Source organism: Babylonia areolata, chromosome 26, assembly GCF_041734735.1.
Source record: "Babylonia areolata isolate BAREFJ2019XMU chromosome 26, ASM4173473v1, whole genome shotgun sequence".
In the NCBI taxonomy this organism is placed as follows: domain Eukaryota; kingdom Metazoa; phylum Mollusca; class Gastropoda; order Neogastropoda; family Buccinidae; genus Babylonia; species Babylonia areolata.
Window position 1 is genome coordinate 46,698,195 of NC_134901.1, and position 20,862 is coordinate 46,719,056.

General features: G+C 43.7%; 1 protein-coding gene across 4 annotated transcripts in view; it reads left to right on the top strand.

Annotated features, from left to right (window-relative positions):
* LOC143300857 (inositol 1,4,5-trisphosphate-gated calcium channel ITPR2-like) overlaps positions 1-20,862 on the top strand; it is a 393,676-nt gene that overhangs the window by 329,063 nt on the left and 43,751 nt on the right. For all 4 annotated transcript variants that reach the window (XM_076614816.1, XM_076614817.1, XM_076614818.1 and 1 more), the window contains 10 exons: positions 1,212-1,325; positions 2,405-2,576; positions 4,781-4,885; positions 5,313-5,384; positions 6,231-6,360; positions 11,918-12,056; positions 12,528-12,686; positions 13,006-13,162; positions 14,097-14,194; positions 15,378-15,474. In XM_076614816.1, the coding sequence (XP_076470931.1) occupies positions 1,212-1,325; positions 2,405-2,576; positions 4,781-4,885; positions 5,313-5,384; positions 6,231-6,360; positions 11,918-12,056; positions 12,528-12,686; positions 13,006-13,162; positions 14,097-14,194; positions 15,378-15,474 (1,243 nt within the window). The remainder of the gene's footprint in view (positions 1-1,211; positions 1,326-2,404; positions 2,577-4,780; positions 4,886-5,312; positions 5,385-6,230; positions 6,361-11,917; positions 12,057-12,527; positions 12,687-13,005; positions 13,163-14,096; positions 14,195-15,377; positions 15,475-20,862) is intronic.

Genomic DNA, 20,862 nt, shown 5'->3' on the forward strand with positions numbered 1-20,862 from the left:
TAAAGATGATCCCATGAAATCGGAACACAAGGCATAGATATTTTATGTTCCATTTCGTGGACTTGCTGGAGACTGCTTGCGTAACCAAGTCAATGGTGGGTATGTTGGTGGTTGCGCATGTTGAACATTCTATGTTGTCATTCACATTCAGCCGCTATGCTGCCGTTCACTTTGATGGTTGCGTCAGTAATTTGGTGTATCGTATGTGCGGAGTTTTGTATTGTCATTAGTATATGATTAGTTTGGTTTGTGCTGCTGCTAATCTGTTTAAGTGATACTTGATTAGAATGCAGTTTTTGTATCTCCATCGTTGAGACTTACAAGGTTGGTTTTTTTCTCTTAATTTTTTTTTTTTTTTAAGAGATAGTTATGACATCGTTTTGGAGACAAATAGTTTAATTGTGAATGAATAGACCTTGTCACAAAAAATAATGTTTAATCTGTGCATGGAATAAAGGGTTTGCAATAGCCGTGGGTAGAGGTGGTGAACTATGAATATCAACTGATTTTTTTAAAGGTCGATAGGAGACGGAGATAAGAAAGTAAGAAACGGGGGATGGTTGAGATGGGTGTTATGTCATCCTTTTTATTTGAGCATCTACGAATAGATGAGGTTTTGAGGAATGGTGTGTGTCTTTGTTTTAAGATAACTTTACTTCTGCTTTCATCTACAGGAGAAGTCAGGCAAGGAGGCTGTGTGGTGCGGGTGGGGGTGTGTGTGTGTGTGGAGGGGGGGGTAAAGGGTGAAGTGAGCAAAGCGACCATTTAATGTTTACTTTTGTACATGAAGGTGTTTTCACGGGTGGAATTGAGGAAGTAAAACAGATTAAGGGGGTACAGGGTTGTAGAGGAGTAGGGGGTGAAAAACACACACAGAGGGAAAGAGGGATGATGTTTGCAAGTTCTTTGAAAGCTGATGTGCTTATTATTGATAAAAGAAGCAGGCTGTACATAGATTTTGAAACAGGGGTGGACGGTGTTTGTGTAAACGCTTTGAGGCCTGGTGTGCCCGTACAATTTAAAACAGGTGCACCATAAATTTAGTGAGAGGAGAGGGGTTAGATGGTGTTTGTGCAAATCCTTTTTGGAGCAGGAGTGAGTGTTAAAACGACACAGCTGCAGACTTGGTATAGAGGGAGGTGAGGGGTGGCTGGGGGGAATAGTGCCTGCTGACAACTTCAAGAGAACTGGTTTGTGTCCGGGGGGTGTAGCGAGCTGTGGGAGTACCTGGCCTCCCTGTCCATTGAGATGAACCGTCTGACGGACAGCGTGCGTGAGGACCCCGAGAAGATTGGCATCCACCTCAAGACTGCCCCGGAGAAAAGGTCAGCTGTTTACCACCACAATTTTTTTTTCTGTTACAGATACAAAAGTAAACGAATGAATGAAGAAATAAATAAATAAATAAATAAAAAATCAAACAAACCAACCGTATATCAGCTCCCCCCATGAAGTCACAGACCACAAAGACCCAACATTACCTTCACACTTCTGGCACACTGACCAGAGTCAAAAGACTCAATACACACAGCACTGTCAGAACACTACCATCCATCGTTGGAGATCAGTCACACACACCTTCACTCCATGGTCGTCATTCGCCAAGACTTCCCACCCTACTGCTGCTGCTTCTACTGCTACTACTGCTAATGCTGATGCTACTACTACCATTGTTGCTACTGATGCTTGTGGAGCTGCTACTTCTACTATTACTACTGCTGCTACTTCTGCTGCTGCTGCCACTACTACTACTACCAGTGATAAATAGAAGTGTGATTCATATTAGTATCATAACATTAATTCTGTGTGTGTGTGTGTGTGTGTGTGTGTGTGTGTGTGTGTGTTTCTGTCTCTCTCTTTCCCTCACTCTGTCTGTCTCTCCCTCTTTCTCTGTCGCCCCCACCCCGCCTGTCTCTCTGTCTCTTTCCCTGTCTCTGTCTCTCTCACTCTCTCTCTGTGTGTCTCTCTCACTCTCTCTCTGTCTGTCTCTTTCCTTGTCTCTGTCTCTCTCTCTTTCTCTCTCCCCCATTACCCCCCCCCCCTCTCTCTCTCTCTCTCTCACACTCTTTCACACTCTTCATCTCCTCTCTCTCTCTCTCGCCCCTCTCCCTCCCCCTCTCTCTCTGTCTCTCTATGTCTGTCTGTCTCTGTCTGTCTGTCTGTCTGTCTCTCTCTATCTCTCCCTCTCTCTCCGTCCTTCTCTCCCTCCCTCCCTGTCTCTTCCCCCCCCCCCTCTCTCTCTCTTTCCCTCCCTCCCTCCTTCCCTCTCTCCCCGTCCGTCTGTCTGTCTGCCTCTCTGTATCTTTCTGCTTATGTGTATCCACGTATCTGACTCACTTTCTCTATTAATACATCTTATTTCCTTATCATTCGTAGAAACCTCATCATCATGATTGTCTTTCAGTGGATCAGCGGCAGCCCCAGACTTCGAGTCCTCAGCCTACGGCACTGTGCTGTACATCATTGAGGGCGTGTTCCCTTTCCTGGAGACCTTCTACAGGGACTTCTACTTCCCGGACCCCCAGGCCCATGGACAGGAGGCCGATGAGACGGACCACCTGGCCAAGGCTTGTGTGGTCAGTGGGCAGTGGTGGTGGTGGTGGTGTTTGTGATGCGAGGTGGTGGTGTTGGTGGTGGGGAGGTGGTGGTGTTGGTGGTGGGGAGGTGGTGGTGTTTGTGGTGGGGAGGTGGTGGTGTTGGTGGTGGGGAGGTGGTGGTGTTGGTGGTGGGGAGGTGGTGGTGTTGGTGGTGTTTGTGGTGGGGAGGTGGTGGTGTTGGTGGTGGGGAGGTGGTGGTGTTGGTGGTGTTTGTGGTGGGGAGGTGGTGGTGTTGGTGGTGGGGAGGTGGTGGTGTTGGTGGTGTTTTTATTGTTTGTGTTGTTCTTGTTGTTGTATTGATGATAATAATGATAAACATAATATATTGTACTTTTTCTGGGACAAACTCCCCATATAATGGGCTGTAAGCGCCTCACATAAGACAGGACATATACAACAGTGCATTATTGCCACACAAGAGCACCTGAGAACATAGAAATGAAAGAACAAAATCAATATCTTGTAGTGGTGTTGGTGTGGTGGCGGTGGTGGTGGTTGTTGGTGGTGTGATGTTTGTTGGTGTTTGTTGTTGGTGGTGGTGTGATGTTTGTTGTTGGTGGTGGTGGTTTGGTGTTGTTGGTGGTGTGATGTTTGTTGTTGTTGTTGGTGGTGTGATGTTTGTTGTTGGTGGTGGTGGTTTGGTGTTGTTGTTGTTGGGTCTTGTGTTTATGAGACTGCAGACTGTTGCATATACGTATCATATCGCATCGTATCATATCGCATCGCATCGTATCGTATTGTATCGCGTCGTGTTGTATCGTATTGCATCACATCGTGTTGTATCGCATCGCATCATATCGTATCGCATCGTGTTGTATCATATTGTATCACATCGTATTGTGTCATATTGTATAACATCGTATCGTATCGTATTGTATCGCATCGTGTTGTATCGTATTCTATCACATTGTATTGTATCGTATTGTATCACATCGTATTGTATCGAACTGTATCGTATTGTATCGCATCGCATCGCATCGTATCGTATTGTATTATATCGCTTTGTATTGTATTGTATCGTATTGTATCGTTTCGAATGGCATCGTCTTGTATTGTATTGTATCGCTGTCACAACTCATGACAATCTCGTGTGGAGTGTTTTGTGCATTACCGTCCCCATTTACTCTCTCCCATTTGAGCATTCGTTCAGTGTGTGTTAGCTCCCGGTTGTGCGTTTTTTACGTGCAATCGGGGAGTCTCGTTTGTGTGTTTGTGTCACTGCTGAGCAGAGTTTAAAGTCTCTCTGTTCTGTCAGTGACACTTCTCAAGGCTTTTCGCCCGCGGCCTTCTTGGAGGAAGGTCGTGTCAGTTTGGGTTTGGGGCTTTTTGCCCAGTTGGCACCCTCAAGTGTGTATCTATGTTCTGTGTGCTCCAGCTCAGAGGGAGTGCCCTGCTGGACGTGTCTCGTCTTTATTTGGTTTGTTTTGTTTCCAGCGTCAGGATAGTGGTACCCGGTTGGCAGTTTGCAGCGTCCCACTTCCTGTGCCATTTGTCCTTCCACCTGTGTCGGCCGGGTTGCATTGGTGCTGCAGTGGTCTGTTGTCTGCAGTTTTCCCCGCTGCCCTCTTCTCGTCACTGTCATCGTGTACCCGCTTTCATCGTCCTCGTTTTCTTCAGGCTTCGTTGTCCACGCCATCGTTTGTTTTTTGTTTTTTTATCATCTGGTGTTGTGCAGAGTGTTTCAGGTTTTCTTTATCAACTGTCCTGAGTGCACAACATTCTTCAGACTGTTTTTTTCGCTGGACGGACGTGTCTTCAAGCTCTGTGTTTTTTTGTGGGTTATTTATCCATTCTGTTGGCGTTTAAGTGTATCAGTTGTTGTGGCTGGGATGGTGGTGGTTTTATTTGGCAAGTTCTGTGTGTGACTGAATAAATGTATGTAAACCCTGAATTATTTTATTCTGTGTTTGTGTTGTCAGGGTGTTAGTGCTGGGTTGGGTGGGGGTTTCTAGTCCGCTCTCATATAGAGCGTGACAATCGCATCGCATCGCATCGTATCGTATCGTATTGTATCGTATTGTATCGTATTGCATCGTATTGTATCGTATCGTATTGTATTGTATCGTATCGTATTGTATCGTATCGCATCGTATTGTATCGCATCGTATTGTATCGTATTGTATCGTATCGCATCGTATTGTATCGCGTCGTGTTGTATCGCATTGCACCATGTGTGTGTTCAGATGTTCAGCGAGATCATGGGGTCCCTGCTGTTCAAGCCTCAGCACATGAAGAACATGGTCAACTGTCTCTCCGTCATTGTGCCCGTCTCCAACATGCCCAACTCGGTAACTACACTCTCTGTCTCTCTTCTCTGTCCGTCTGTCTGTCTGTCTCTTTCTGTCGATGTCTGTGTCTGTCTGTCTCTCTGTCTCTCTGTCTCTCTGTCTGTCTCTCTCTCTCTCTCTCTCTCTCGCTCGCTCGCACACACACATACACACACTCCCTCTCTCTCCCTCTCTCTCAGTCTCCCTCTGTCTCCCTCTGTCTCCCTCTTCTTTCTCTCTCTCTCTCACTCTCTTATGAAACGGTCCTCAATGTTTGTGTGTGTGTTGTTTTAGAAAGTTTATGTATGCTGTTGTTCACTGTTGAAAAGGCCAGATTTTTACGAAACGGTCCCATAACTTCTTCTTTCATTATCCTGTTCTTATCATGTTTATTTTACAAAGCCTGTACATGATTAACTGTGTGCAGATCTTGTGTTGTCCTTTTCAGAACCTGGAGCACATCATGGAGAGGTTTGCCTCGGGAATCACTGTGGAGGACACGTCCAGTGCCATCAGGAGGGTCAGTGCTGACCGCTCTGGGTTTGGGGGTCTCTGGGTGGATCTGTTAGCTCACGTTCTTTAGATTATATATATATAGAGAGAGAGAGAGAGATGTATATCTGTATCTCTCTCTCTCTCCCTCTATATATCTCCATTTCTCTCCCTCCCTAGCTTTCTCTCTATCTCGCTTTATCTCTCTCTGTATCTCTTTCCATCTCTCTCTCTCTTTCATCCCTCTCTCTCTATTTGATCTCTGTCTCTCTCTATTTCATCTCTCTTTCATCTCTTGCGAAACAACGAAGTCTGAATCCTACTCAGGATCCCATTAGCTCTTCAAGAGTGTTATAGGTGTATTGAAAAAGTGTCTAGTGATCGACATAAACATAAGTTGAAAGATTTAAACTGCCAGTATTACCGTCACTGTGTGAAGACAGTTACATTAAGCAACTCCAAGGCTTTCTTAAATGATTTATCTGTCTACTATTGGAGTTTAACGACCTATTGGCGTCTACACCCTTAAGGTCAAGTTTGTTGGGTCTCCCAGTCAAGACTTTAGAAGTTTAATTCATCGATTCCGTTTGAACGCCCATCGAACTAAATTTTGCAAAAAATCTACAGTGTCTGTGTGGAGAAGCAGTCAGTGTCTACCACATGCTTGTCCAGTGTCCAGAAATGAAGACAACTGTTCTTTCAAAAAAACTAGCCGACCAGTTACCGCGAAACACACATTTGTCCATAGCAGATGTTTTGAATTATTATTCATCCAAGAGAGGTAACTGCTGCTTTGTTGCGGTGTCGTGTGTGTGTTGTGTGTGTGCATCTGGTTGATATCTTTCGACATTCTTTTTTTTTTTGCTGGCATCAGGGCAACATAGAGTACTACTCTGCGGAGGTTGAACTGAACGCCAAGTTCCGTGTGTACGCTAAGAACTGTGCCGTCGTCTTCGCTGGCCACAACACCGTCACCGCCCAGCTCCGCTTCAAATCCAAGAGAGGTAACTGCTGCTTTGTTGCGGTGTCGTGTGTTGGTGGATTTTCTCCCTTCGGTCGGGATTTCGGTGGTTGGGGGACGCTTATTTTTTCTTCTTCTTTTTTTTAAGCTGTTGAAAGACGATTTAATCTTTTTCTCTGTCACATACACTGTCTCTGTCTCTCTCATTCTCTCTCTATCTGTCTGTCTTTCTATCTGTCTCTCTCCATTAATAATATTTTCGATTGGATTGGTAATCCAGTAAATGTGGCAGCAAGATGTTTGGTCGAAACAGTGAAGTGGTTTGCGTTTATACGCTGTCTTGGTGCATACAGTTAGTGTGTGGAGGGGTGGGTGGGTGTTGAAAGGTGATTGGCAATTCAATGAACTGGATATGGGAAATGTTGCCAGAGAATGTATGCCGAGTGTGTGTGTGTGCGTGCGCGCGCGCCCGCGCGCCCGCCCGCCCGCATGTGTTTGATGATTAAATTTTCTTTATGCTTTGATATTGTGCCATGTCCGTCACCCTGTGTGTCTGTGTGTCTTGTTTCTCTCTCCTTTCTTTCTATCTTTCTTTCTCTGTCACATCTCGTTCTTCTCTTACCCTGGCCTTCAGGATAGAATCCCATGTTTTTATTTCACCTCTCTGGGGACGGGCTACAGACATGCCGTTTGGACCCTGGACACCAGTTGCCCCAAATCGCCCATCCCCGGCTGAGCGTGTGTCGACAGAAGAGTTGTCCGCTTTTCCAGTGCGTCTGGGGCGATTAGTCAGAGCCTACTGGTGTTGAATAACTGCCCCCCTCCCCCCTCCCCCCTAGTATAGTGCGATTGTCTTTGATGAGTCCTACCTCCCACTTGTTGTGTTGATCCCAGAGGACAGTTTTCTGTCCCTCCCACCCCTCACCCTTTTTCTCTTTACTTTTCTTTGTGTGTGTGTGTTTTTTTGTTTTTTTTAACTGATACTGGCAGAATGGCTAAGACGCTCAGCTGCCAATATGGAGAGTCCGTGAGGGTGTGGGTTCGAATCCCGCTCTCGCCCTTTCTCCCAAGTGTGACTGGAAAATCAAAACTGAGTGTCTGGTCTTTGGGATGAGATGATAAACTGAGGTCCCATGTGCAGCACGCACTTGGTGCACTGAAAAAGAACCCATGGCAACAAAAGTGTTGTCCTCTGACAGAATTGTGTAAAACGAGATCCACTCTGGTAGGCATACAAATGTAAGCATGCACTTGAGGCCTGACAAGTGTGTTGGGCCATGCTGCTGCCAGGCCTCTGCCTAGCAGATGTGGTGTAGCGTATATGGATTTGTACGAATTCACTGCCGCCCCCTTGAGAAAGTGAAACTGGACTAACTGATACTGGATGTTGTTGTGACGGTGGTGAACTGTTTACAGGTTGCAGATCAATCAGCTCCAGAGTTTACATTTTTCTTCAGCAGAGCAGCTTCATTCATTCATTCGTCATTTGTTTGTTTTTGTCTTTTTTTCATTTGCTGTCACCATCGTCTGCATCTTACAGGAGGTGGAGTATTGGCCGTGAACGTTTAAAATCGCATGTTTCCATTTTTACTTTACATTCATTGTCTTTTTATGATTGTGCCTTGACTTCTATAGATATCTTTTTCGTCTTGAAAATACACAGAGAGATTTGAATGTTTCCTGGTCTTGGCATGTACGTACCGGTTAGTTTGAAGTGCGTAACAGTTGTTTTGTTTCTTTGTTTGTTATAGTGTCGGGCGTATTTGTTACGCCAGTGTTGAGGTTTGGTTGTTTTTTTGTTTTGTTTTGTTTTGTTGTTGTTGTTTTTTGTTGTTGTTTTTTGTCGTTGTAGGTTTTAATCGTTTTGTAACCAGTGACTTTTTCATTCTACTGTTCGTACTTTTAGTGCTGCTGTAACTACTGTTTGTGGTACTGCTGCTGCTGCTGTTGTTTGTGGTGGTGGTGGTAGTGGTATTATCATTGTTGTTGCTGCTGCTGCTACGTCGTCTTGATCATCATGAGCGTCATAATTTGTGTTAGTCTCGATATTTGTCGTCACCAGCATCGTCTTCATCTTCATCCTCATCCTTACTTTCGTGGGGGTTTTTTTCATCAAGATTGCCTTGGTTCTTTTTTTTTTCTTGTTGTTTTTTTAACGACGACTGAAGAAACTAATGGGTGTTTTAGAAAGAATTTCTGCATGATTTTATGATGATTGTCCCTGTATTGGACAAGAATATATCAACAGAGGAATTTGATTAAGCCTTTAAAGTCTTTCAGCCATTTGTAAATGTGTTAAGAAGTCATGGAACAACGTTCCTATTCGCTTTTCATTTCTCATCCGACCTTAACATGGGCATCAATACTTTAATCCTGATTATTATCCTTTATTCAGTCGCTTGCCAGGTGGAATGTTTGTGTCACATTTCATATTGGACCTGGGGATACTGTTGTGTTGATAACAATATGAATTAGAATGCGAATTTCGATTCTCAGATTGTTTAACAGTCGGGGGGAAAAAACCCCAACTAGATTGTAGCATTGTTGAATGAACCGTTGTTTTGTTTTTCTTTCATTATCAGTTTCGTAATTTTGACATTTTTTTATTTTGTGCGGCAGTTTACAACAAACAAGAAAGTGCATGTCTAGAAATCGTTTCGCTACTTGTTTTAATTGTTGTTGTTTGTTGTTTTTTTTACTTGTTGTGGTTGAATGATAGGGACGTTCGTTGTCATCACCATCTTCACCACAATTATCACCACCATCAGTTTGATTATTTGTTACTTTTTGTTTGTTTTTTCTCTACATACATGTTCACTTTCATTTAATAAAACACTCACTTTTTGTACATTTTTTAGCATCTTGGTTTTGAATGAATGTAACTTTGTTTGTGAACTAAAGTATGCTTTTAACTTACCTGACACTGTTAAACTTTTATAAATGAAAACCTTCCTTTGGTCATCAAGATAGTTATAAAGAACAAAGACAAGACTGGAAGAGTGTGTGTGTGTGTGTGTGTGTGTGTGTGTGTGTGTGTGTTCAAATGGTGAGAAATGTTCTTGACTGCAATCAGATAACCGAGTTAATTGAAAGAATGTTGTGTTGTTGTTGTTTTTTGTTGTTTTTTTTTTTATACTCTCTTCTTTTCTTTTCTTTCTTTCATCTTTTCTTTCTTTTCCCTGTCTTCTTCGTCCCCTCACCTGTATTCTTTGTTGTTTTCATTCCCACTGTTTTCCTTTCTTTCATCTTGTCTTTCTTCTTTCTCTCTTTCCTTCTTTTTGTGTTGTTTGTCATTTTTCATTGGACTGCTCATTTGTTTGTCCTTTACATTTTGCTGTTGTCCTTTAACATCGTTTAGAGAACAGACACACAGGCACATGAACAGACAGACAAAGAAATAGAGAGATAGACAGTAGATGGGTTGAGAGGTAGATAATAGGTAGATATATATATATATATAGAGAGAGAGAGAGAGAGAGAGAGAGAGAGAGAGAGAGAGAGTTTGACAAACAGACTGACAGACAGACAGTTTGACAAATAGACTGATAGACAGACAGACTAAGGACAAGGACAGAGATGAGATGTGGATGTCAGGACTGAGACAGCGCTAAGCGCCAAATGCTAGTGTGGTTGTTGCCAAGTTAGGCAGCGAGTGCAAGAGTCTAGATCTGTAAATAGACTTGTGTATAACCAATCAGCTGTAGTGTATTTTAACCAATCAGAATGTAAGGTGGATGAACTGTCAACCAATCAGCTGTAGTGTATTTTAACCAATCAGCTGTAGTATATTTTAACCAATCAGAATAGGTTTTCGTTGTCTGGGGACATTATCTTAGAGTTCTACGTGGGGAGTAGTAAAGAGAGAATACCTATGCGTGTGCTCCCTGCGGAAGGCAGGCGTATTTTGCTCCATGTGTTTAGGATGTGACTTTGTGCATGGTGGTACTGTGTGCTAGGGACTTCAGTCCAGAGGTGATGGACTATTCCTTGTTTTCCTTGTGCCTGAAGCACTTGTTAGAAGTGTGCCGAAGGATTGTGTTTGTTTTGGGACTGGGGTACTACGCATTGCTGTGGGTGAGCTACATCTTGCGTTACTAGCACAACGTTGCTGTGCGGCGAAGAACGGTGTTATTCCTTTGTCACCAGTGACTGTGAAGTACGGGGTGTGAGCCAGTTCCCTTTTGTGTTCGTCGTCCTGGGAAAGCGTGGCCAGCTGGCGTCGGAGGACGTTGGATACGTGAAATTCCCATTGTGCATCTCCGTTCCTGTACATAGCCCCATAACCTTTTCTTCTGGCTGGATTTGCCTAATCATATTTTGTTTTACCGTCTAGATCTAGATCTATCCCACCCCTGTACATTCTCCCTGTGTGAGTGGTCCGACGTGTGGTAGGGGAAGCTGGATTGTGAATGTTCTTTGATTGGTGACCTATGTATGTGGTGGTCGAGAGGTTATCGACCAGGCATTGAGATTGTTGCTCGCAGGATTGCGTGGAAAGATTGTGGGTTTAGTGTGGAGTGTGTTGAAGTTACCATTACGTCGGAAGCGAACGAGATGGCTGAGTGTTGAGTGTGTGAGAAAGTGGGCTGTGCACGTGTTGTATGAAGGGAAATAAAAGGTTAAATTGCTATTTAGTGTTATATTGTGTTATTTTGTGTCTGTAGCTGGCAAATATGGTGAACGTTCTTCGTCACAGGTGTTTATTTTGTTGGTGTGATTGTTGGTGGGAGCCAGCCTTTAATTTTATTATTTACTGCCTGCCACTCCAGGTCGTCAAGACCTGACAGTGGACATCAGACAATCGAAGACAAGTGAGAAGAATGTATTGATAGCTAGTTCTCCCTCCCCCCAGCCCGGCCCACCCTGGCTTCCTCTCCCCCCCCACCTCCCCCCTTCTCACACACACATACACACACGCACGCTCGCTCGCTCGCTTGCATATACACAAACACCGCACACACGCGCGCGTGCACACATAACCGAAACAAACGCATCTCTCTTACTTCCCCCCCTTACTCTTACTTCCCCCCCCCTCTCTCACACACACACACACGATTTAAAGATGATATATTTGAAATGAAAAACACATCACTAATGACTACAGTTTCAGGGTCGTGTTGGCCAAATTTAACGTACTTTCCTAAAGTAATGATGTTAAAAATTTCAATAAAGATTGTTTTAAAGCATTGTCCTTTTTGCCAAGGTAAATTGAGAAAACAATAAAACAAACACCATTTATTGTTTGGTTGTTTTGTGTACAGTGATTTAGGGACAACACTTCCTCCTCCAAGCATTCATTATCATTGTGAACATTGATACGTGGCTGCACTAAGCAATAATAATGTGTCCAGTGATTTAGGGACAAAACTTCCTCCAAGCATTCATTATCATTGTGAACATTCATATTTTAAACAACGTGTCTGCACTCAGCAGTAATAATGTGTAGTGATTTAGGGACAAAACTTCCTCCTCCAAGCATTCATTATCATTGTGAACATTCATACTTTAAACAACGTGTCTGCACTTAGCAGTACTAATAAGCGTGACGTGGACATTAATACAAAATTCCTCCTCCTCCTCCTCCTCCTCCTGCTGTGCAGCCTACACCATCATCGGGTCTGACGAGGAGCTGCCCCTTGGGGAGGAGTTCCAGAGCATGGTGAGGTGTTTCATCGATTACCACGAGAAAAAGGTTGACAAGCGCTTCCTGCCGGCAAGCAAGCTGCTGGAACAACTGGCGTACGTCGTGTGCTGAGTTGTGGGGGGTGGGGGTGGGGTAGGGAGATGGGGGGTTGGGGGGGTTTGTTTGGTGTGTGTGTGTTTGCCTGTGTCTGTGTGTGTTTGGCTGGTGGATAGGTGTTTGCGTGTTGTATGTGTGCGTGTGTGTGTGTGTTTTGTTTGTGTTGAGGGGGTGGGGTGGGGGATTGTGTGGTGTGTGGGGGTTTGTGTGCGCGCGCGCGCTCGTGCGTACGAATGTCTCCTGCGATTCTCTCTCTCTCCCGCTCTCCCTCTCTCTCTCTCTCTCCCTCTCTCTCCCGCTCTCCCTCTCTCTCTCTCTCTCCCTCTCTCTCTCCCTCTCTCCTCTCTCTCTCTCTCTCTCTCTCTCTCTCTGTGTGAGTGTGTACATTTATTTAAAACATAAACCGCACCAACAAGACAACAACCACCGCGTCCCTAACCACTGCCCCACCTCCCCCCGTACTGTTGCAGCATCTCCCTGGAGTACAAGCGGGTGACGGAGGCTGCCCGTCTGGAGATGGATGAGCTGAACATCAAGTGCTTCCAGGTGCTGAGGGCTCTCATCCACAACGAGGAGAGGAAGCTCCCTGAGGACTGGGCCACCCGCACCACGGAGCCCAAAGTCATGAAGTAAATGATGTGTGGGGTGTGTGTGTGTGTGTAAAGGGAGTGTCTGGTTTACGAGTGTGTGTGTGTGTGAGGGGTGAGAGAGAGAGAGTGTGTGAGGGGGGATAGTGTGTGTGTTGGGGGTTTGTGTATGTGTTTGAGGAGGGGATAACGTGTGTGTGTAGTGTGTGTGTGTTCTGTGTTCGTTCATTCCATCTTGTGACTATCCAAAATTGTCATTTTCGACGAAATTCCACTCCTTCCCCACCCCACCGATGCATCATTCATTCATTCATCCATCCATTGATCCACTCACTCCCCCTGTCCCTCCCTCACCCCCCAGAGGCCTGAAGGGCATCGGGGAGATCCAGAACCTGTTTGACCGCTCGGGGTCCATGAAGAAATCCCTGCCCCACCTGGCTTCCCGCAACGACGAGATCGCCAAGGAGGTCCTGGCCTTCCTCTGCATCATGCTCTTCAACGCCAACTCCCAGGTGCAGGTAGGTCCGTTTTGAGTCGTCAAAGTCCTTCATGCTCTTCAATGCCAACTCCCAGGTGCAGGTAGGTCCGTTTTGAGTCGTCAAAGTCCATCATGCTCTTCAATGCCAACTCCCAGGTGCAGGTAGGTCCGTTTTGAGTCGTCAAAGTCCATCATGCTCTTCAACGCCAACTCCCAGGTGCAGGTAGGTCCGTTCTGAGTCGTCAAAGTCCTTCATGCTCTTCAACGCCAACTCCCAGGTGCAGGTAGGTCCGTTCTGAGTCGTCAAAGTCCTTCATGCTCTTCAACGCCAACTCCCAGGTGCAGGTAGGTCCGTTTTGAGTCGTCAAAGTCCTTCACAAAAAGAGACCTTTAGCTGTAAATGAACATCCCACTGGTAGTGGAGAAACCAGTGATGATGCAGCTGGCACTGTCACTGTTGCTGTTGGCCCAGCTGGAAGCTTTTGTCAGTTTCTGATTTAAGCCGAACGCACTTGTCAGGCCTTCGAACCTGATTATATAGCATGACAACTGGAACACAAGGCGTTCATCTCTCTTTCTCCCACTCTATCTCACCCTCTCTCTCTCTCTCTCTCTCTCTCCCTCACTCTTTCTTTCTCTCCCTCTCTCACCCCCCTCTGATGATATCAGGGGTACATGTGGACTGTCCAAGAGCTATGATCCATGGATAATCACATCTGAGGGAACTCTCACGCAGTTCAGAGTATTAATTGATCCTTCAGTGGTGGATGTGGCAACTCAAGCTGATTACGTCAAGTTCTTGATAGCGTGCAAGATTGCTGTTATATGCAGTGCTTGCCCCCCCCCCCCCTCTCTCTCTCTCTCTCTCTCTCTCTCTAACTGTCTCTCTCTCTCTCTCTCTCTCTCTCTGTCTCTCTCTCTCTCTCTGTCTCTCTCTCTCTCTCTCTCTCTCACACACACTCTCTCTGTTGCAGCAATCCATGCTGACGTATTTCTTCTCCACGCGAGAGGAGGTGTTCTTCATGGCTGTCCGGGACCGTATGGCCCTCTCCACCAACTCCATCAAGGAGAAGTACGTCTTTTTAGTATTAGTATTGTTATTATTATTATTATTATTATTATTATTTTGTTGTTGTTATTTTTCTTCTTTTTCTTCTTCTTATATATTATTGTTGTTGTTGGTAGTAGTAGTAGTGGTAGCAGTAGTAGTAGAAGTAGTACTGTTGTTGTTGTTGTTCTTCTTCTTATTATTATTATTATTGTTGTTGTTGTTAGTAGGAGTAGTTGTATTGTTGTTTTTGTTGTTGTTGTTATTGTTGTTGTTGTAATTAGTAATATTATCATCATCATCATCATCATTATTATTATTATCATTATTGATATTTATGTAGATATTGATATTTAAATAATGCTGTTTTCATTAGTAATATTAGTATTATTGATTGTCATTACTATCATTATTGTGTGTTTTTTTAAATACTTGTTATTATAATTATTATTACCACCACCACCACCTCTACTACTACTGCGACTACTACTAGAGTAGTTCCTGGCAAAATTCTGTAGAAAAATCCACTTCGATAGGAAAAACAAATGAAACTGCACGCAGGAAAAAATACAAAAAAAAGGGTGGCGCTGTAGTGTAGCGACGCGCTCTCCCTGGGGAGAGCAGCCCGAATTTCACACAGAGAAATCTGCTGTGATAAAAAGAAATACAGATACTGCTACTGCTATTGTTATTATTCTTATTGCTGTTGTTGTTGTAATTGTTTGTAGTAGTTGTTGTCGTAAAAGTCATAATAGTAGCGGTGTTGATTAGTAAAAGCCGGAGTGGTGGTATCTGTTGCTGATAGTGTTGTTATTAAGGGAAAAATAAAAATAAAAAAAGAATGGATGTAATTGAAATTGGAATTGATTAATGAAAAACAATTAAAAAAATAACAGCCTTGACATAAAGGGATACGTTTCTGTTATCATCATCATCATCATCATTATTATTATTATTGTTGTTGTTTTAATGTTATTCTTATTATTATTATTATCAGCATCAGCATCATCATCAGCGTCATCGTCATGGTCATTGTTATTGTTATTGGTGGCGGTGGTGGTGTGAATACTACTACCAATGATAATAACTACTAATGATGATGATGATAATAACAATGATAATGACAAGACTGCTACTACTGCTAATGATAATAATAAAAACAATAACAACACTAATCACAACACTGACAATGATGTCCCCGCTCCAGACGGTCGCTGCAGGCACAGCACGAGGCCAAGCTGAAGGACTCGTCCAAGACCAAGAAATCTCAGAGCACCTTTCTGGTCACCCTCATGGCCCTGAAGGTAGGTGGACAGGCACCGCCTTGGTGCCGCCGGCTGCTGGCCTTCTTTGTTTGTTTGTTTGTTGTCAGTTTGTTTGGAATTTTATTGAACATGTTCTTTGTTGGTTTGTTGTCATTTTGTTTTAGTGAACAATGCAGGAGGAAGGTGGTAAAATGGTAAAAACGTTCATTTGTCACAAGCTCTTTGAGGACCGATTACCCCACTTCGCCCTTGGCCTCTCTAACTTGTAAAGTCCGCCAAAATTTGGCCTCCAGTTCTCTTCCTGTCCGAACACCCCACAGAGTCCGTGAGGGTCTGGGTTCGAATCCCGCTCTCGCCCTTTCTCCCAAGGTTGACTGGAAAAATCGAACTGAACGTCTAATCATTCGGATGAGACGATAAACCGAGGTCCCGTGTGCAGCACACACTTGGTACACTGAAAAAGAGCCCATGGCAACGAGAGTGTTGTCCTCTGGCCATATTGTGTCACAGAAATCCACTGTGATAGGTAAACACATATATATGTGCATGCACTCGGGGCTTGACTCAGCGCCTTGGGTTATACTGTTGGTTCAGGTATCTGCCTTGCAGATTTGGTGTGGCACATATGGCTTTGTCCAAACGCAGTGACTCCTTGGGAAACTGAAATTGAAACTGAACAGTGCATGTGTGTATGTATAGTCAGTTGTGTTCGACTACAACCATCAGAACAGCAGAGGAGGCAACTGCTGTCCCAGCTATCTGGGCTAGAATTTGAATATAGTGGAGAGTGTCTTGCCCAGGTTGCATCCCCACTCTCTCGGCCAGGAGGGTGGATTTCGGGACAGTCAGCGTTGGGAATAGTCCCCGAAGGCCAACTAGACCTCAAGTCTGCAGCACTAAGAGCCATCGCAGTTGTGTCTCCTTGTATGAGAGTCATTGTCCTCCACATTTAGGAATGGTGCCCAAAGGCCAGCTTAGCCCCCAAGGCTGCAGGACTTTGAGCCAGTGCAGTCTTGTTGTTTAATTTATGAGAGTCAAAGACGACTGAAGCTGTAAATGACTTCCCATTGCAGTGGAGAGGCCATTGATCATACAGCTGTCACTATGAGCGACTTCAAAATAAAGAGACACAAAATAGTCTTCATGAAAGACCAGTCTAGGTGTTTTCTATGTTTGAATGTACTATTGAAGAGGGGGGGGGGTGGGGGGGGGGGGGCGCATTACCTTCCTTTATTTGGGGTATGGGGGGTTATGTCCCTTGCCGTGTCTCTCAATCCACAATCCTTTCATTCACAATTCTCTGTCAGTGTGTTTTCATAAAATTATGGAAGGTCATTTCGAGTTCCATTTTTAATAATCAAGAACTATGTGCACAGTCTGGGTTTGTTGGAGGTGTAGTGTGTGTGTGTGTGCACGCGTGCATGTGTGTGTGTGTGTGTGTGTGAAAGCCTCTATACTGTTGTATATTAAGTGCCCAGCGTGCCTGCGTGTGTGTTTTCTCTTGTGCCTGCTTCTGTGTCCATGTTTTCATTTCTTCGTCGTCTTCGGCTGTTGTTGATGTCGACGTGATGATGATGATGATGATGGCGAGCGCGACTGATGACGGTGGTGGATCAGTACGGTTTTAGTGGTTTCATGGATTGTGGATGCCTCCTTGGTTTGGCTGTTTACGTTGTTCTTCGGTCGTCCTGTTGAAATACAGCACTATTCGCGGTCAGTTTCTTTCCTTGAAATCGTCTTCAAGCTGTTATTTTTCTGCCTAATAAACATTGTAGGTTTTACTGGTTACATTCTTAGTTGAAATCGTTTCGGTTAAAACTGTTGTTTTTTGCCTGGTACACAGTGTACATCTATTCTCATTTTTTTGCCCAGTAAACACTGAACTTGTTGCTGCCCACATTTTCAGCCGACGATATTTTCTCCCCCTCCACTAGAACTTGAGTGGTGGTCTAGACGCTAGTCATTCGGATGAGACGATAAACCGAGGTCCCGTGTGCACCGTGCACTTGGCACACGTAAAAGAACCCACGGCAACCAAAAAAAGTTGTTCCTGGCAAAATTCTGTAGACAAGTACACTTCGATAGGAAAAACAAACAAAACTGCACGCAGGGGAAAAAAAATAAAAAAAATGGCTGGCGCTGTAGTGTAGCGACGCGCTCTCCCTGGGGAGAGCAGCCCGAATTTCACACAGAGAAATCTGTTGTGATAAAAAAGAAATAGAAAATACTGATGCATTTTGCTGCTCTGGAATAATGATAGTGGTGGACGAGGGGGTGGGGGGGGTGTCTGTTGTGTTGATGTTCCCCGTTGTCGAAGTTTTATCGTTGTTATCATGGTTCGTGTTGATTTTGGATATGTTGGCCCTTTTGTTGATTTTGTGTTGACGTTATTGCCTGTGTTTTGTCTCCTGCTGGTTTTTTCTCTGGATGGTTTTGTGTGCGTGTGTATCCGGCATCAGTCCATTTTTGGGTTTGTCTGCCTGCATCAGAACGAGAGAGACAACTGGGGACCATTGATTTAGTCAATTTTCAAAGACAGATTTTCGTGTCAGGCTTGTTCTTTCGTTTGGATTTTGATGTTCTTGTTTTGGGGTTGTTTTTTTCTCTCGTTTCAAATTTAAAGCAAGCAGGTGTTTACTTTTCCGCTGCCGTTTGTCTGGTTGCGAACATGTTTGCCGTGTGTGTTTGTGTGTGTGTGTGTGGTGTGTGTGTGTGTGAATACGTAAACGTGTGTGTGTTGCGTGAATGCATAGGAATGCGTGAGGTGTGCGTCAGTGTGTGAGTGAGCGCGCGTGCGTATGCATACTTGTGTGTGGGCAGTTGGAAGGTGATGTGTATATCTGTTTGTCTCCAGGTATATTGCTTTCTTTTCATTGAAATGTAGTGGGTCTGCTAACTTCCCTTTCATGCATTCGCGATGGTCTATATTCTCTTTCCCTGTACTGATACTGATGAACTATATTGATACAATTGATGGTCTATATTCTCTCGCCCTGTACTGATACTGATGAACTATATTGATAGAATTGATGGTCAGTATTCTCTTTCCCTGTACTGATACTGATGAACTATATTGATACAATTGATGGTCTATATTCTCTTTCCCTGTACTGATACTGATGAACTATATTGATACAATTGATGGTCTATATTCTCTTTCCCTGTACTGATACTGATGAACTATATTGATAGAATTGATGGTCAGTATTCTCTTTCCCTGTACTGATACTGATGAACTATATTGATACAATTGATGGTCTATATTCTCTTTCCCTGTACTGATACTGATGAACTATATTGATACAATTGATGGTCAGTATTCTCTTTCCCTGTACTGATACTGATGAACTATATTGATACAATTGATGGTCTATATTCTCTTTCCCTGTACTGATACTAATGAACTATATTGATAAAATTGATGGTCTATATTCTCTTTCCCTGTACTGATACTGATGAACTATATTGATACAATTGATGGTCTATATTCTCTCTCCCTGTACTGATACTGATGAACTATATTGATATTTCTCTGTACTGATACTGATGAACTATATTGATATAATTCAGCATCAGGAAGCACAAGTCAACATATAAAATGTTTTCCTCTTTTTGAATGTCTTATATTTTACAGAGAGTCGTCATGGTTACAACAGCATTATCGGTAAACGTGTTTATGTAATCTGCATACATAGTCTTCTAATGCATTATTAATCATTTTTTTGATAATACCCTTGTATCATGAGATTGTGTCCTGTATTGTATATTGGGGTCTAAAATGGGAATCTTCCACTTTGGCCGACAATAGGGTTCATAACACTGAATAGGTAGAGTTTGTGTGTAGCACGTTATTGTGTTTTCGCATTTGGGTGACATACTTTCGGATTGTGTGGGGTGGGGGTGGGGGGGGGGGTTGTCTGGTGTTCATAACAAAGTGAATGACAATCCTTGTTTTTCAACCTATAAACAACTGCCTGAGTTGCCTAATGTCTGCAGGCAATTTGCTTGCATTTTGACGCTAATTGTATCAGCTGGTGTGCATAATGACTTTCTTTGCTGTATAAAGTGAGAACGATTGTCGACATTGTGGATAAATGTGTGAATTGGGCATAACTATTGAAATTGTTGTAGTGTACTCGCTTTTGTCCCGGTATCGGAAATATAACCAACTTGATTCCATGGCTAGGTAGTTATCCCTTTCATCTCAACGTTTTCCGTTTAGTCACACAAGCTTTCATTGCAAAATCCTCTGTACATAATCGCTTCCATCCTCATGTATTTGAATGACTTTTTGTGTGTTTTATTTTCATACATGACCTCATCATAATCGATATTATCCCAAAGACCTGTAATCGCTTTACCCCCCCGCCCATCCCCCTCCCTCCCTCAACCTTTGTATAATCCCTTTCTACCCCAAAACCTTCAACAGTTCATGCGTGAGCCTTCAGTGTAGCGGCCTTCTTCATAGTCTTCCAACCTTGTTAGCAGTGGGCAGGGTTCCAGGCCTTTGTTTCGGCATGGCGCGGTGTCCTTGGGAAAGACGCTTTATTCCGGTTTTCCTCACTCCACCCAGGTGTCAATGGGTTAACGGCGGAAGGAGAGGACTGGGCCCCGCCTTACTTTGCCAAGCCGTAGACGCAGTGGGTATCAGCTCACTGCTCCAGTGGCTTAGAAAAGGCAGTGAAAAACGTCAACCTTTCCAACCTTATTTGCTTCTTTTCCAGGCTTTTATTATCGCAGAGTTCCCTTCGGGGTATCGCTTTCATTTCATACCCTTCACTTTGGTGGAAGAGCCCACAACATAATGGTTTTGACCCTGAAGTCCACAGTAGGACTGATGTCATGTGGGGTCTTTGACTGCTCGTATTAATCTTATGATATTCAGTGTAACCAACTGCTTTTGTGCAAGAGTCGTCCCACATACCCCTCTCAAGAAGCTTCATTTTAGTTGAGATTACAGACTATATACCATGGTTATTGTACGCTTTGACTTTATTAATATATTTTTATCAGTCTATTTTTCTCTTCATTTTAGTATTCATGTCTGTGTTTAGATAGTAAGTATAACCAATAATCCATATGTGGGAAATGTATATTTTGATATTTATTCGAAAAATGGCGGTGTTGAAATAATTCTTTTCTCCTAAAGTTATTTTAGTTTTACTAGGAGAAAGAACACGCGTGATTGAACAAAAAAGAAGAAGATAAAAATGATGTACTTAGAAAACAGGTGTCTAAAATGGGCAGTCACATTTTCAAACATGGAACATTGTCTTCGTACAGTGTGTCTTTTTGAGCAAACGAGGTTTGATGAGGGGTGTAGTACAAACAGATCTGACCGCTTTGACTTTCGCTGGATAGCCAGAAGAGTGAAGGGATTTGAAAGGGATTTGTTCCGTTGAGTTCTGTGCTGTTGATTGATTGTGT